The sequence below is a fragment of the Schistocerca nitens genome, chromosome 6 (genome assembly GCF_023898315.1).
Source record: "Schistocerca nitens isolate TAMUIC-IGC-003100 chromosome 6, iqSchNite1.1, whole genome shotgun sequence".
NCBI classification, from domain to species: domain Eukaryota; kingdom Metazoa; phylum Arthropoda; class Insecta; order Orthoptera; family Acrididae; genus Schistocerca; species Schistocerca nitens.
The window spans coordinates 475,271,471-475,284,485 of record NC_064619.1 but is presented as its reverse complement, the minus strand read 5'-3'; the positions used below and the strand labels follow the sequence as shown (position 1 = coordinate 475,284,485).

At 43.0% G+C, this 13,015-nt stretch overlaps 1 protein-coding gene across 1 annotated transcript; it reads right to left on the bottom strand.

Moving 5' to 3' along the window:
* Nucleotides 1–493: 493 nt before the first annotated feature.
* On the bottom strand, nucleotides 494–12,189 carry LOC126262603 (ejaculatory bulb-specific protein 3-like). Its single transcript, XM_049959352.1, has 2 exons — nucleotides 11,990–12,189; nucleotides 494–749 (listed from the first exon to the last, which is right to left on the bottom strand). Exons 1-2 carry the CDS (start codon nucleotides 12,165–12,167, stop codon nucleotides 559–561), a joined length of 369 nt encoding a protein of 122 aa, XP_049815309.1. The 5' UTR covers nucleotides 12,168–12,189; the 3' UTR covers nucleotides 494–558.
* Between the last annotated feature and the right edge of the window lie 826 nt (nucleotides 12,190–13,015).

The window sequence follows — 13,015 nt, the reverse complement described above, 5'->3', positions numbered from 1 at the left end:
GGTGTGTATTAGGTTTGACAGTTGTGTAAGTGATCACTACTTTTAGTGATACTGCTCATATTTTGGCACAAGAGATAAAATTTTAAAAATATATTCCGTCAGTGGAATTGACATCTTAAGGTCGGATACAGAAAGAAATTAGAAACAACACATGAATTTCTGCAGTTACATGGTTAATACAGTATTATCACCATCAAATGCAGAGATTGATAGCCATAGTTGGATGTTTTATATGTAAAGCATTTCAACATCTTCTCATGTCTCTGTTGACGAATAGCTGCCAGGAAAAGGTGTGCTTTGTTCTAAGAAAAACGTTGAACTCCGCACAGTCTGTGTAGGGCATAAAATACAAAAAACATATCGAATAAAATTAGTCCAGAGATAGACTGGTTTTAGTAAGTTTTGCTTGATATTATGGAACTTTATCATGAAAACTGCATTATAACAACAATGATGCCAGAAGGTCGTAGTGATATCCAGATAAACAACGAAATTACATCGTGCAGTTATATATTTTCACTACTGAATTTTAGAAAACTTCAGCTACAGAGTAGTCGTTTAAGAAGAGAGCTTTGCTAGCTCAGCAGCGTGCCTCTGCCTGTAGCTGCCGTCAGGGTCGTATTTGTCGATCAGCGAGTTCCACAGCTGTGGCTTCTCACTGGCGAGGAGCGTGATCGCCGCCTTAGCCTGCGCCTTCTGCTTCTCGTTACACTGGCCGCAGTCCGTCTTCAGGGCGTCTGGTAAGACACCTGTAAGAGCGCATAAGAGACTGAGAAGTTGAAGATTTCACTGGTTCTGTTGAATCGTAACCGCGACGAAAACTATTGAAAGCGAACTGCGCAACTGAAATGTAGAGACCGTCGCTTATCAAGTTAAAGCAAAGTCAAATACTTACCTTAAAATACAGGAAATAACCAACCATATTATTTATTAGGACACCACATGCAATATCTTTGGCATTCCTTGACCCTAACGTAAATTGATGTTATGTTTCCTCTAGATGTAAGGCTTGGCCATCACTTAGATTGGTGGCCGTCCAAGTCCGCTGAGTGCTGTCGGCAAGAGGGGTGCCCTCAGACCCTGTGAGGCCAACTGAGAAGCTACTTGAAAGAGTAGTTGTAGCTCCGGTCACGAAAACGGCCAACGGCCTGGGAGAGAGGTATGTTGACAACATGCTCCTCCATATTCACATCCAGAGACGCCTATGGGCTGAGGATGACACGGCGGTCGTTCGGTACCACTTGACCTTCAAGACCTGTTCGACGAAGTTTGATTATACATGAGATATGTTTATGCCAACAGCTCCGTTACTGATAGCTCTGGGATTCCATAGATACCATACAACTCTTCTCAAATTGTATTTTATGATTAATGTATGAAGTCCATATTTCGAATGTTGAAAATTGTTAAATTCATCAGCCGTATTTTTCTACCATGAATTAAGGGTCTATAACGACTACAAAATCAAAATAGAAGAGTAGGTTCAGTAACGTCCTTCGGATATTCGGTCTTGGCTAACACTCAGGGGTAGAGCAATGAGATTGTTCTTTCTTATGTATCGGTATCGACGTTGCGAAAGCCGCGCGGGATTAGCCGAGCGCTCTAAGGCGTTGCAGTCATGGACTGTGCGTCTGATCCCGGCGGAGGTTCGAATCCTCCCTCGGGCATGGGTGTGTGTGTTTGTCCTTAGGATAATTTAGGTTAAGTAGCGTGTAAGCTTAGGGACTGATGACCTTAGCAGTTAAATCCCATAAGATTTCACACACATCTGAAATTTGTTTATTTATTTATCTATTTTTGACGTTACGAAAAGAACGTTGATGAACTGAACTCGCGACTTGTGCGAGATTTTTACTTCAGCAAATGTAGTAATTAAATCGTTTATAATAGATGGTTTATCAGTTTCTATTTAAATATTAATGATAAGTTCAAATTAGTTCCAGCGACACCAAATTCCCTATAGACTGGTTGTACTCTCAAATCTATAATCAGTCGTAACAGTGTTATTAATTCCTAACGTCAAGGAGTTTCTATATAAACGCCGAGCTTTTCGGTCAAATAATATATCAGCACGTTATGTCTATAAATATTACTGTAAAACTTGAAAGATAAATGCGTCGAATGACACGAATGCTGGTTTATTACACAATATTAGTCACTTCCTAACAGAGTCGTGAGGAAGAAGCTTTGCCAGGTGTTGGGGGGAATTATAAATTATATGCTTCGTAACTATCGCCAAGTTCCATAATCCATTAGTTATTACGAATGAAATCGTCTATGTGTGTTCAATTCCTAAATAGTGTTAACTTCAGGTTATCTAATTAAAAGTCACTTCTGTCTAATATATGCAAGTCCTCTATCTGAATTCTAAATAACGTAATATTTGAAGTCAAAGTATCGTTTCACTGCGTCATAGTAGATCGCAAAAATCACTTCTGAAAAAATAATCTAATTGCACCTACATATACGACCATTCAAAAGTATGACCTGCTTCGGCTAACTCTCGTAACGTAGTGATAATGGATTGAATTATCCTTAGCCATTACTCACAAATCTCAAAGAGTTTTCACACGGAGTATTCTTTTGGAGCTTTGGTTCTACTTTGCGAATTTTAATTATAATGATTTTGCGATTTACTACGATTTTGAATTTTGAGTTTAATTTTACTGGAATACTATCTTTCTATCGTATGTTAATAAATTACTAAGTATTAGATTCCTGATTCAATTACAATAGTGTTACCTCGAAATTTGTTTGCTTGTTCATTTCTCATGGAATGTGGAACTTGTTTTTGGGGAAATCTTTGCGAATTTTGGAACTAATTTTTGATTTTCATTTCTCGTCCGAGGAAGTGGCATTACAGTTCCACTTGGCTCATTACGAGAGTGTGTCCAGCAACAGAGGGAGAATTTATGATGCAGAAGGCACGTGCACCTGTACCAGTTATTACGGAATTTCCCATCCTATCATGTATAGAGCGCGGGAGGAATGTTTAAGTGCCTCCATCTAATGACGTTCTCACGATCCCTACATTAGCGATAAGTAGGATGTTGTAGTATATTTCGTAAATATCATAATCATATACAATGAGGTGGCATAAGTCATGGGGTGGCACTATGCACATTCTGGCGGCAGTATCGAGTATTCAAGGTATAAAAGGGCAGTGCAATGGAGGGGCTATCATCTGTAATCAAGAGTTACACCTGAAAGGGTTCCCAACGTGATTGTGGCCGCATGACGGGAATTCAGAGACTTTGAACGAGGAATGGTAGTTGTAACTACACACCTGGAACACTCCATTTCGGAAATCTGAGGAACACTCAGCAGTCGACACACAGATAGTGAAATCAGGCCATGTTCAGATTAAGGACACTTCGACTGTTAAAATTTTGACAGTATCACTTCGAAGTATTTGTAACAAAGTTTCAGAATTTATTACCCTCGAAGAAATTGGTCGCATTCTAATTATTCTCGCGACCAAGAGCTAGCTGAAACCCGAAGCAGGACGCTCTGAAATACAGGGTGTCCCAGTCAAACCTCCCTGATTTCAAGGACCCAGGAGATAAAAACTACAGTAGATACGACAATGAAAAATGCACCACATTGTAGAGCATCTCAATGAATTTATATTTCTGCGTCACAAGTGCCACGTTTTGTCGCCAGAGTGCAGCATGGTCGCATGAAGTGAAAATGGCGATTTCACAGCAGCGAGTTCAAGCAGTAGTTTGGTTTGCAGAAACAAAATCCCCGATTACTGTGCATAGAAATTTTCGTCTGGGTATACATGTGATACACCTGATGTAAAAACAGTTAAGGAATGGTGTAGGAAGTTTCTGGCAACAGGAAGTGTTCTGAAACGTTCTGGCGGTGCACTTTAAAGAGTTTCAGAAGAGACAGTGGGGGACATCAGACAAATGCTTCTCAGAAGCCCACGTAAGTCAATTCGTCAAGCATCTAGGCAGCCTGATGTACGTCGATCAACATTGCATCGTGTAATTCAGCAGCATCTTCGTATGTGTTGTGACAAAGTGCAAATTCTCCAACATCTGACGCCAAACGACAAACCACGCCGACATAAATTTGCTGCGGATATGCTACAGCGTATTGATATGGATGCCAGTATCCTGGAAAGATGTTTATTCTCAGATGAGGCAACCTTTCATCTATCGGGAAGGGTTAATAGGCATAATGTTCGGATTTAGGGTTCACCACATCCGCACGCTGTCATTGAACATGTTCGTGATAGCCCTAAACTAAACGTCTGGTGTGGGCTAATGCACGACAGTATTGTTGGACTGTTCTTCTTTGGGTAACCAACAGTGAATGGGTCAGTGTATCCAGACATGTTGGAGCAGTTTGTGTACCCTCAGATACAAGACTTGCAACCCAACATCATTTATCAACAAGATGGAGCTCTGCCGCATTGGTCAACAGCTTTTCGCAGGTTCCTGGTTAGAAAATTTCCCATTCGTTGCTTCGGACGCCGAAGACACATTGCCTGGCCACCATGTTCACCCGACATTACGCTGCTTGATTTCTTCATGTGGACATTCGTTAAGGACAGCGGGTATGCGACCAAAGTGACGATATTCCTAAGTTGTGACATCGTAACGCTAATGCGATTATAACAATAACAGAAGAAATGTGACGAAGAACTTGCCAAAAAATTGAATATAGATTCGATATTCTTCGTGCTACAAATGGTTCACACGTAGAAGTGTATTGATGACAAATAAATAAATTCTTTGAGATCATCTATAATGTGGTGAATTTTTCATTGTATCTACTGTGGTTTTTTTCCTGGGTCCTTGAAATCAGGGAGTTTTGAGTGGGACACCCTGTATTTAGTGAGTCATTAAACGTTTATCGGGGGACAGATAGGCCACCACAATTGTTGCTTCTATTGAGGTCAAATTTGAGTGTGATGACGAAGCTCTCTGGACGGGTACAAGTCTAGGTAAAACACACTTTTACTGGGCGCGCCTTTCCGCCGCGACAGTTTTAGAGTCATTCAGTGAAAGTCTACGCCCAGTAAATCATTTAGTATTTGTTGTAGGGGACTTTAACCTACCGAGTATACCATATGGATTCATTGCAGGGGTGCAGTGCAGCACCGTTGAACACATACACTCCTGGAAATGGAAAAAAGAACACATTGACACCGGTGTGTCAGACCCACCATACTTGCTCCTGACACTGCGAGAGGGCTGTACAAGCAATGATCACACGCACGGCACAGCGGACACACCAGGAACCGCGGTGTTGGGCGTCGAATGGCGCTAGCTGCGCAGCATTTGTGCACCGCCGCCGTCAGTGTCAGCCAGTTTGCCGTGGCATACGGAGCTCCATCGCAGTCTTTAACACTGGTAGCATGCCGCGACAGCGTGGACGTGAACCGTATGTGCAGTTGACGGACTTTGAGCGAGGGCTTATAGTGGGCATGCGGGAGGCCGGGTGGACGTACCGCCGAATTGCTCAACACGTGGGGCGTGAGGTCTCCACAGTACATCGATGTTGTCGCCAGTGGTCGGCGGAAGGTGCATGTGCCCGTCGACCTGGGACCGGACCGCAGCGACGCACGGATGCACGCCAAGACCGTAGGATCCTACGCAGTGCCGTAGGGGACGGCACCGCCACTTCCCAGCAAATTAGGGACACTGTTGCTCCTGGGGTATCGGCGAGGACCATTCGCAACCGTCTCCATGAAGCTGGGCTACGGTCCCGCACACCGTTAGGCCGTCTTCCGCTCACGCCCCAACATCGTGCAGCCCGCCTCCAGTGGTGTCGCGACAGGCGTGAATGGAGGGACGAATGGAGACGTGTCGTCTTCAGCGATGAGAGTCGCTTCTGTCTTGGTGCCAATGATGGTCGTATGCGTGTTTGGCGCCGTGCAGGTGAGCGCCACAATCAGGACTGCATACGACCGAGGCACACAGGGCCAACACCCGGCATCATGGTGTGGGGAGCGATCTCCTACACTGGCCGTACACCACTGGTGATCGTCGAGGGGACACTGAATAGTGCACGGTACATCCAAACCGTCATCGAACCCATCGTTCTACCATTCCTAGACCGGCAAGGGAACTTGCTGGTCCAACAGGACAATGCACGTCCGCATGTATCCCGTGCCACCCAACGTGCTCTAGAAGGTGTAAGACAACTACCCTGGCCAGCAAGATCTCCGGATCTGTCCCCCATTGAGCATGTTTGGGACTGGATGAAGCGTCGTCTCACGCGGTCTGCACTTCCAGCACGAACGCTGGTCCAACTGAGGCGCCAGGTGGAAATGGCATGGCAAGCCGTTCCACAGGACTACATCCAGCATCTCTACGATCGTCTCCATGGGAGAATAGCAGCCTGCATTGCTGCGAAAGGTGGATATACACTGTACTAGTGCCGACATTGTGCATGCTCTGTTGCCTGTGTCTATGTGCCTGTGGTTCTGTCAGTGTGATCATGTGATGTATCTGACCCCAGGAATGTGTCAATTAAGTTTCACCTTCCTGGGACAATGAATTCACGGTGTTCTTATTTCAATTTCCAGGAGTGTATTTTGAAAACTGTCTTGAGGAGATTGATACCTCACAACTCGGGTTGGGATAACTTTAAGGAAAAGCACATTTTGTCATTTGTTGTTTCATGGAATACACCTTATTACTTAGCGACAATTATTTCAATTACAAATTAAAGAGCCTTGTCAAAACTGAATAACAACGCTCATAATAATTTAAAGAACTTGAACAGGATCAATCAATTAATAGGAAAACTTCAACAATTTATACCATTATTAAGAACAGGGCTTAAAAACAGGTATATATATACACCAACCAGGTGTGACTGCAAACTGGTTAAACAAACTAAGTTTTACGAGTAATATGAATCACAAATGACTGCCACTAAAAGTATTAACATTTCCCAGTCATGGAGAAACAAACAACACTTATCCGAAATACGGAAAGGATAACAAGTCACGCCACTGACTGTGGCTGTTGGAAAGTTCTTAACAATTTATAAACCTTAATAAAATCCCTTAAGCAATAGAGTACACAATCCCCCCAAAACACAAGAAAAGCCGAGAAGGCATAGAATTTAAATGTGAGTCTCAACTGGTACATAATAACTCTAAAATAAATAGAAAGTCCCTCAAAAAAAGAAAGCAAAGGGGGAGACGAAATTTTAAATTTCACATTTAAAAAATCTTTCACGCTGGAGAACCGTTCAAACATAACTTTGTTTGATCGACATTCGCACAGTCCCCCGAATGGAGGATGTAATAATAGGCATTTCTAGTATTTTTATTTTTTTTATTTTTTTTTATTTTTTGAGTCATCACATGTTTGATGTGGCCCGCCACGAATTCCTCTCAAGGGCGAATCTCTTCATCTCAGAGTAGTACTTGCAACCAGCGTCATCAATTATTTGCTGGATGTTTACAGTCTCTGTCTTCCTCTGTAGTTTTTACCCTCTACAGCTTCCTCTAGTACCATGGAAATTATCCCTGATGTCTTAACAGACCTACTATCATCCTGTCCCTTCTTCTTGTCAGTGTTTTCCACATATTCCTTTCCTATCTGATTCTGCACAAAACCTCCTCATTCCTTATCTTATCAGTCCACCTAATTTTCAACATTCGTCTGAGCACCATATCTGAAATGCTTCGATTCTCTTCTGTTCCGTCTTTCGCACAGTCCATGTTTTACTACCATACAATGCTTCTCTCCAAACGTACATTGTCAAAAATTATTCCTCAAATTAAGGCCTATGTTTGATACTAGTAGACTTCTCTTGGCCAGAAATGTCTTTTTGTCAGTGTCAGTCTGCTCTTTGTGTCCTCCTTGCTGCCTAGGTATCAGAATTTTCTAACTTCATCTACTTCGTAAAAATCAACCCTGATGTTAAGTTTCTTGCTGTTCTCATTTCTGCTGCTTCTTAAACTTTTGTCCTTTGTCGATTTGCTCTCAGTCGAAATACTATACCCATTAGACTGTTCAGGCCATTCATCAGGTCCTGTATCTCTTCTTCATCTCAATGAGGATAACAATTTCATCAGCAAATCTTATCATTGGTATTGGTTCATTTTGAATTTTAATTCTACTCTTGAAATTATCTTTTATTTCCGTCACTGCTTCTTCGATGTACAGGGTGAAAGACTACTTCCCTTTCTCACCATCTTTTTAATCCGAGCACTTCGTTCTTGGCCTTTTACTCTTTTTATTCCATCTCTGTTCTTCTACATGTTATATATTATCATTCTCTCCCTGTAGTTTAAGCCTATTTTCTTCAGAATTTCGAGCCTCTTGCACCATTTGACATCGTCGAAAGTTTTTCCAGGGAGACAAATCCTATGTACGTGTCTTTATTTTTCTTTAGTTTTGCTTCCATTATCAACCGCAAAGTGAGAACTGCCTCTCTGGTGCATTTACCTTTCCTAAAGCCAAACTGATCGTCATCTAACACATTCTCAATTTTCTTTCCATTCTTCTGTATATTATTCTTGTCAACAACTTGGATGCATTAGCTGTTAAGCTGATGTTTGGATAATTCTTGCACTTGTCAGTTCTTGCAGTCATCGGAATTATCCGGATGATATTTTTCAGAAACTCGGTTGGTATATGGCCAGACTCATGCATTTTATACATCAATGTGAATTGTGGTTTTGTTGCCCCTTCCCCCAATGATTTTAGAAATTTTGATAAATGTTATCTATACCATCTGTCTCGTTTGGTTTTAAGTCATTCAAAGCTCTTTTAAATTCCGATTCTAATACTGGACCCCCTGTCTCCTTTGTATCGACTCCTGTTACTTCCTCTATAACGTCAGACAAGTCTTCCCCCTCGTAGAGGCTTTCAATGTAATCTTTCCACCTACCCGCTTTCACCTCTGAATTTAACAATGGAATTCCCGTTGCGCTAGTTATGTTACCACCCTTGTTTATAATTTCACCGGAAGTAGTTTCTATATGCTGAATCAGTGCTTCCGATAATCTTTTTTTTTTTTCGATTTCTTCAGATTTTTCATGCAGCCATTTCGTCTTAGCTTCTCTGCACTATCTATTTTTCATTTTTTATTTTTTATTTTTCAGCGTCTTGTATTTCTGTATTCCTGAATTTCAATGAACATTCTTGTACTTCCTTCTTTCATCGATGAACTAAAGTATTTTTTCGGTTATCTATGGCTTGTTCACAATTACCATCTTTCCATCTGCTGTGATTGCCCTTTTTAGACACCCCCATTCCTCTTCAACTGTACTGCCTACTAAGCTATTCCTTATTGCTGTATGTATAGCCTTAGAGAACTTCAAGCGTATCCCGTAATTCCTTAGTACTTCCGTATCGCACTTCCTTGCATATTGATTCTTCCTGACTAATCTCTTAAACTTCATCCTACTCTTCATCACTACTAAATATGATATGAGTCTATATATCTGCTGCTGGGTGCGTCTTGCAATCCACTATTTGTTTTTGGAATCTCAGCCTTACCATGATGTAATCTAACTGAAATATTTCCATATCTCCCGGGCTTTTCCAAATAGACCTCCGCTCTCAAGCACACATAATCACTCTCTCTGGCTGGCAAAGTGAAACATCTACATCCACACAGATACTCCTCAAGCCACCGTACGGTGCGTGGCAGAGGGTACCCTTTAACACTACTAGTCATTTCTTTTTCTGTTCCACTCGTAAATAGAACGGGGATGAAACGTATGGCTACATTGCTCCGTATGAGTCCTGTTTTCTCATATTTCATCTTCGTGGTCCGTATGTGCAATGTATATTGGAAGCATCAGAATCGTTCTGCAGTTAGCTTCAAATGCCGGTTCTCTAACTTTTCTCAAGAGCGTCCTTCGAAGAGAAAATCGCCTTCCCTCCAATAATTCCCGTTTGAGTTCCCGAAACATCTCCGTGTTGTTCTAACCCAACAGTAACAAAACTAGCTGCCTGCCTCTGAAGTTCTTCGATGTCTTCCTTTAATCCTACTTGGTATGGATCCCAAACACTCGAGCAGTACTCGAGTGTATGTTGCAATAGCGTCCTACAAGCGGGCTTCTTTACAGATGCACCACACGTTCCCTGAATTCTTCTAATAAACCGAAGTCGACCATTCGCCTTTCCTATCACAGTCCTCGCATGTTCGTTCCACTTAACACCGCTTTACAACGCTACGCCCAGATGCCGGACGGAGTGGCCGTGCGGTTCTAGGCGCTTCAGTCTGGAGCCGAGCGACCGCTCCGGTCGCAGGTTCGAATCCTACCTCGGGCATGGATGTGTGTGATGTCCTTAGGTTAGTTAGGTTTAATTAGTTCTAAGTTCTAGGCGACTGATGACGTCAGAAGTTAAGTCGCATAGTGCTCAGAGCCATTTGAACCAAGCTACGCCCAGATAGTTAAACGACGTGACTGCGGCAAGCAGGATACTACAAGAGCTATACCCGAACGTTATAGGTTTGTTTTTCCATTGCATCCACATTAATCCGCAATAGCTTACATTTTTCTACATTTAGAACTACCGGCCATTGATCACACAAACTAGAAATTTTGTCTTAGTCTTCCTGTGTCCTCCTATAGTCACTCAATTTGGACACCTTACCGTACACCACTGCATCATCAATCAACTGCAGATTGCTGCCCATCTTGTCTGCCTGTGGATTGTCGAGCTAGCTGCTGTTCAAGACAGTTTCCAGAAAACTGTGCTCAAAAGTGTTACGCATGACTGTCCGTCTGTACCACCCCTCCATGCCCCCCCCCCCCCTCCCACTGTGCATCCATAGACATCCCAGTCTATACTCGGCAGGTGTTAAACTCGCCTCCAACTAGTATTGCACGATCTGGGCATTTCCTCGCTACCGACAGTAGAATTTGTTTAAATGGCTCTAGAACTGTAACAGCGGAGTCGGGTGGCCGTTAAAAATAGGCAACATTTAAATTGATTTAAAAGGCACCTGTTATACGCAACCAGATAACTTCACTGTCACATTGAACTTCAATCTCAATAGAGTCAATATTTTTGTCAATTGTCAACTGCCATGGACTCTCCCACTCCTATGCCTCTAATCTGTCTTTCAGATGTATGTTCAGCAACTCACTAAATATCTGAGAGCTTTCTACTTTGGGTTTCAACGAGCTCTCGGTCCCAAGAATAATTTGAACCCAAGAACTTTCCTGGAGGGCAGTAATTTCGGGAACAGTTTACTGTCTTTACTCTGCATGCCGTCTGAGTTCCCTTGCTGCGTATAGATTGGCGACCGTTGATCAGAGCACCTGAAACTATCGTCTAGCCTAAAAAAAAAACCTCATGTCTGCTACCCGAGTAGCTGCTTTCTTTGTCTAGTGTAGCCACGTCATACGAAGCGGCGTCCTAGAAATCCCCACACGATAACGCTGGTCTAGAAATCTGCATCCAAGATCATTACATAGTCGACGAATCCTTTCACTGAGACCATCCACTCGGCCTCAGAGGCTGGCCTCAGCAGCCAGAGACAGTGGTCATCCGTGTGTGAGCTGCGCCTGCGTGAATGCCGATGTGTGTGCGTTGTCTGTTTCAGAAGAGGCCCTTCTGGCCGAGAGGTTACGTGTTTAGTAGCCTTTTTTTATGCCTGTCTGCGACTCAACATCTCCGCTATATGGCGGCTAGTAATCTGTCCTCATCGCAATATCGTCATTATTTCATCCTGGATTTTCCTGCCGGCCGCGGTGGTCTAGCGGTTCTAGGCACTCAGTCCGGAACCGCGCGACTGCTACGGTCGCAGGTTCGAATCCCGCCTCGGGCATGGATGTGTGTGATGTCCTTAGGTTAGTTAGGTTTAAGTAGTTCTAAGTTCTAGAGGACTGATGACCTCAGATGTTAAGTCCCATAGTGCTCAGAGCCATTTGAACCATTTGAACCATTTGAACCATTTTCCATTATTTAATATTATTTTTACTCCTAAAATGTTATTTCATTTGTTTGTTATCAAATGTTTCATTTTACCCTCGTAACGGGAGTGCACTTACTTTTGAGCTCTTTGCCCTCGTCGGTGCAAGCGTCGTTGGAGTCTGAGAGGAGGCACCTATGGTACTCCAGAAGCTTGCGTTCATTGTGCAATAGCTGGTGCACATTGATAGTCTCGGATTGGGTGTTGCAGCCACTGGCCACGGCTAGAAGTGTCACAAACAAGACCAAGTTCTGCATTCTGACACTTCGATGCAACTGTTCACTGTTAACTGCTGCCGTGCAAACTTACATTCCCTTATATATTACGGGAAACGACTTCTAATACGAATGACGTGCTACAGGGATTTTCTGAGAAGACCTAGTGCCTTCATGTTTAATGCAATAAGAGGTGGCCTTGTTTGTTGCCCGCATCTCGTGGTCGCGCGGTAGCGTTCTCGCTTCCCACGCCCGGGTTCCCGGGTTCGATTCCCGGCGGGGTCAGGGATTTTCTCTGCCTCGTGATGGCTGGGTGTTGTGTGCTGTCCTTAGGTTAGTTAGGTTTAAGTAGTTCTAAGTTCTAGGGGACTTATGACCACAGCAGTTGAGTCCCATAGTGCTCAGAGCCATTTGAACCGTTTTGAACCTTGTTTGTTGACTTTTCCTGTATAACAAGGAGAATGCAGAAGCATCATAAAATTGTCTCCGCCTGCGGCTTTCTAGGAAGTGCGCAACTTTTATGCATGGGTTATCCGTTGTTGGAAAATAATTTTCCTCAAATCGTACAAGTGGCACAGGGCACGTGTCTTCTTGCTTCTCATACATCCGTAACCGACAATGCGACACTGTAATAACAGACAGTCCACAAGTTATCATCGTGCAAACTTCTATTCTACATTTAAATAAGCCGCATATTTGTCTTTGGTAATGAGTTGTACCAAGTCCTGCATATGGAGCTGAAACTATACTTTACAGTGAACGAGTCTTAAAAACATGCCCTGGCTCTTTATTTTACTTGCAACGCTTTAGTTAAGTTATTTGTAACACTCCTCATCAATAATAGGGACCTGTCTTAGGTAACCACTTCACTGTACTTTCGAATCACTGGC

Coding starts and splice junctions, on each gene's coding strand:
- LOC126262603 (XM_049959352.1), bottom strand. CDS start 12,167: ATGCAGAACTTGGTCTTGTTTGTGACACTTCTAGCCGTGGCCAGTGGC. Junction 750..11,989: donor CGAGGGCAAAGAGCTCAAAA/GTAAGTGCACTC, acceptor GCGCTCTTACAG/GTGTCTTACCAGACGCCCTG.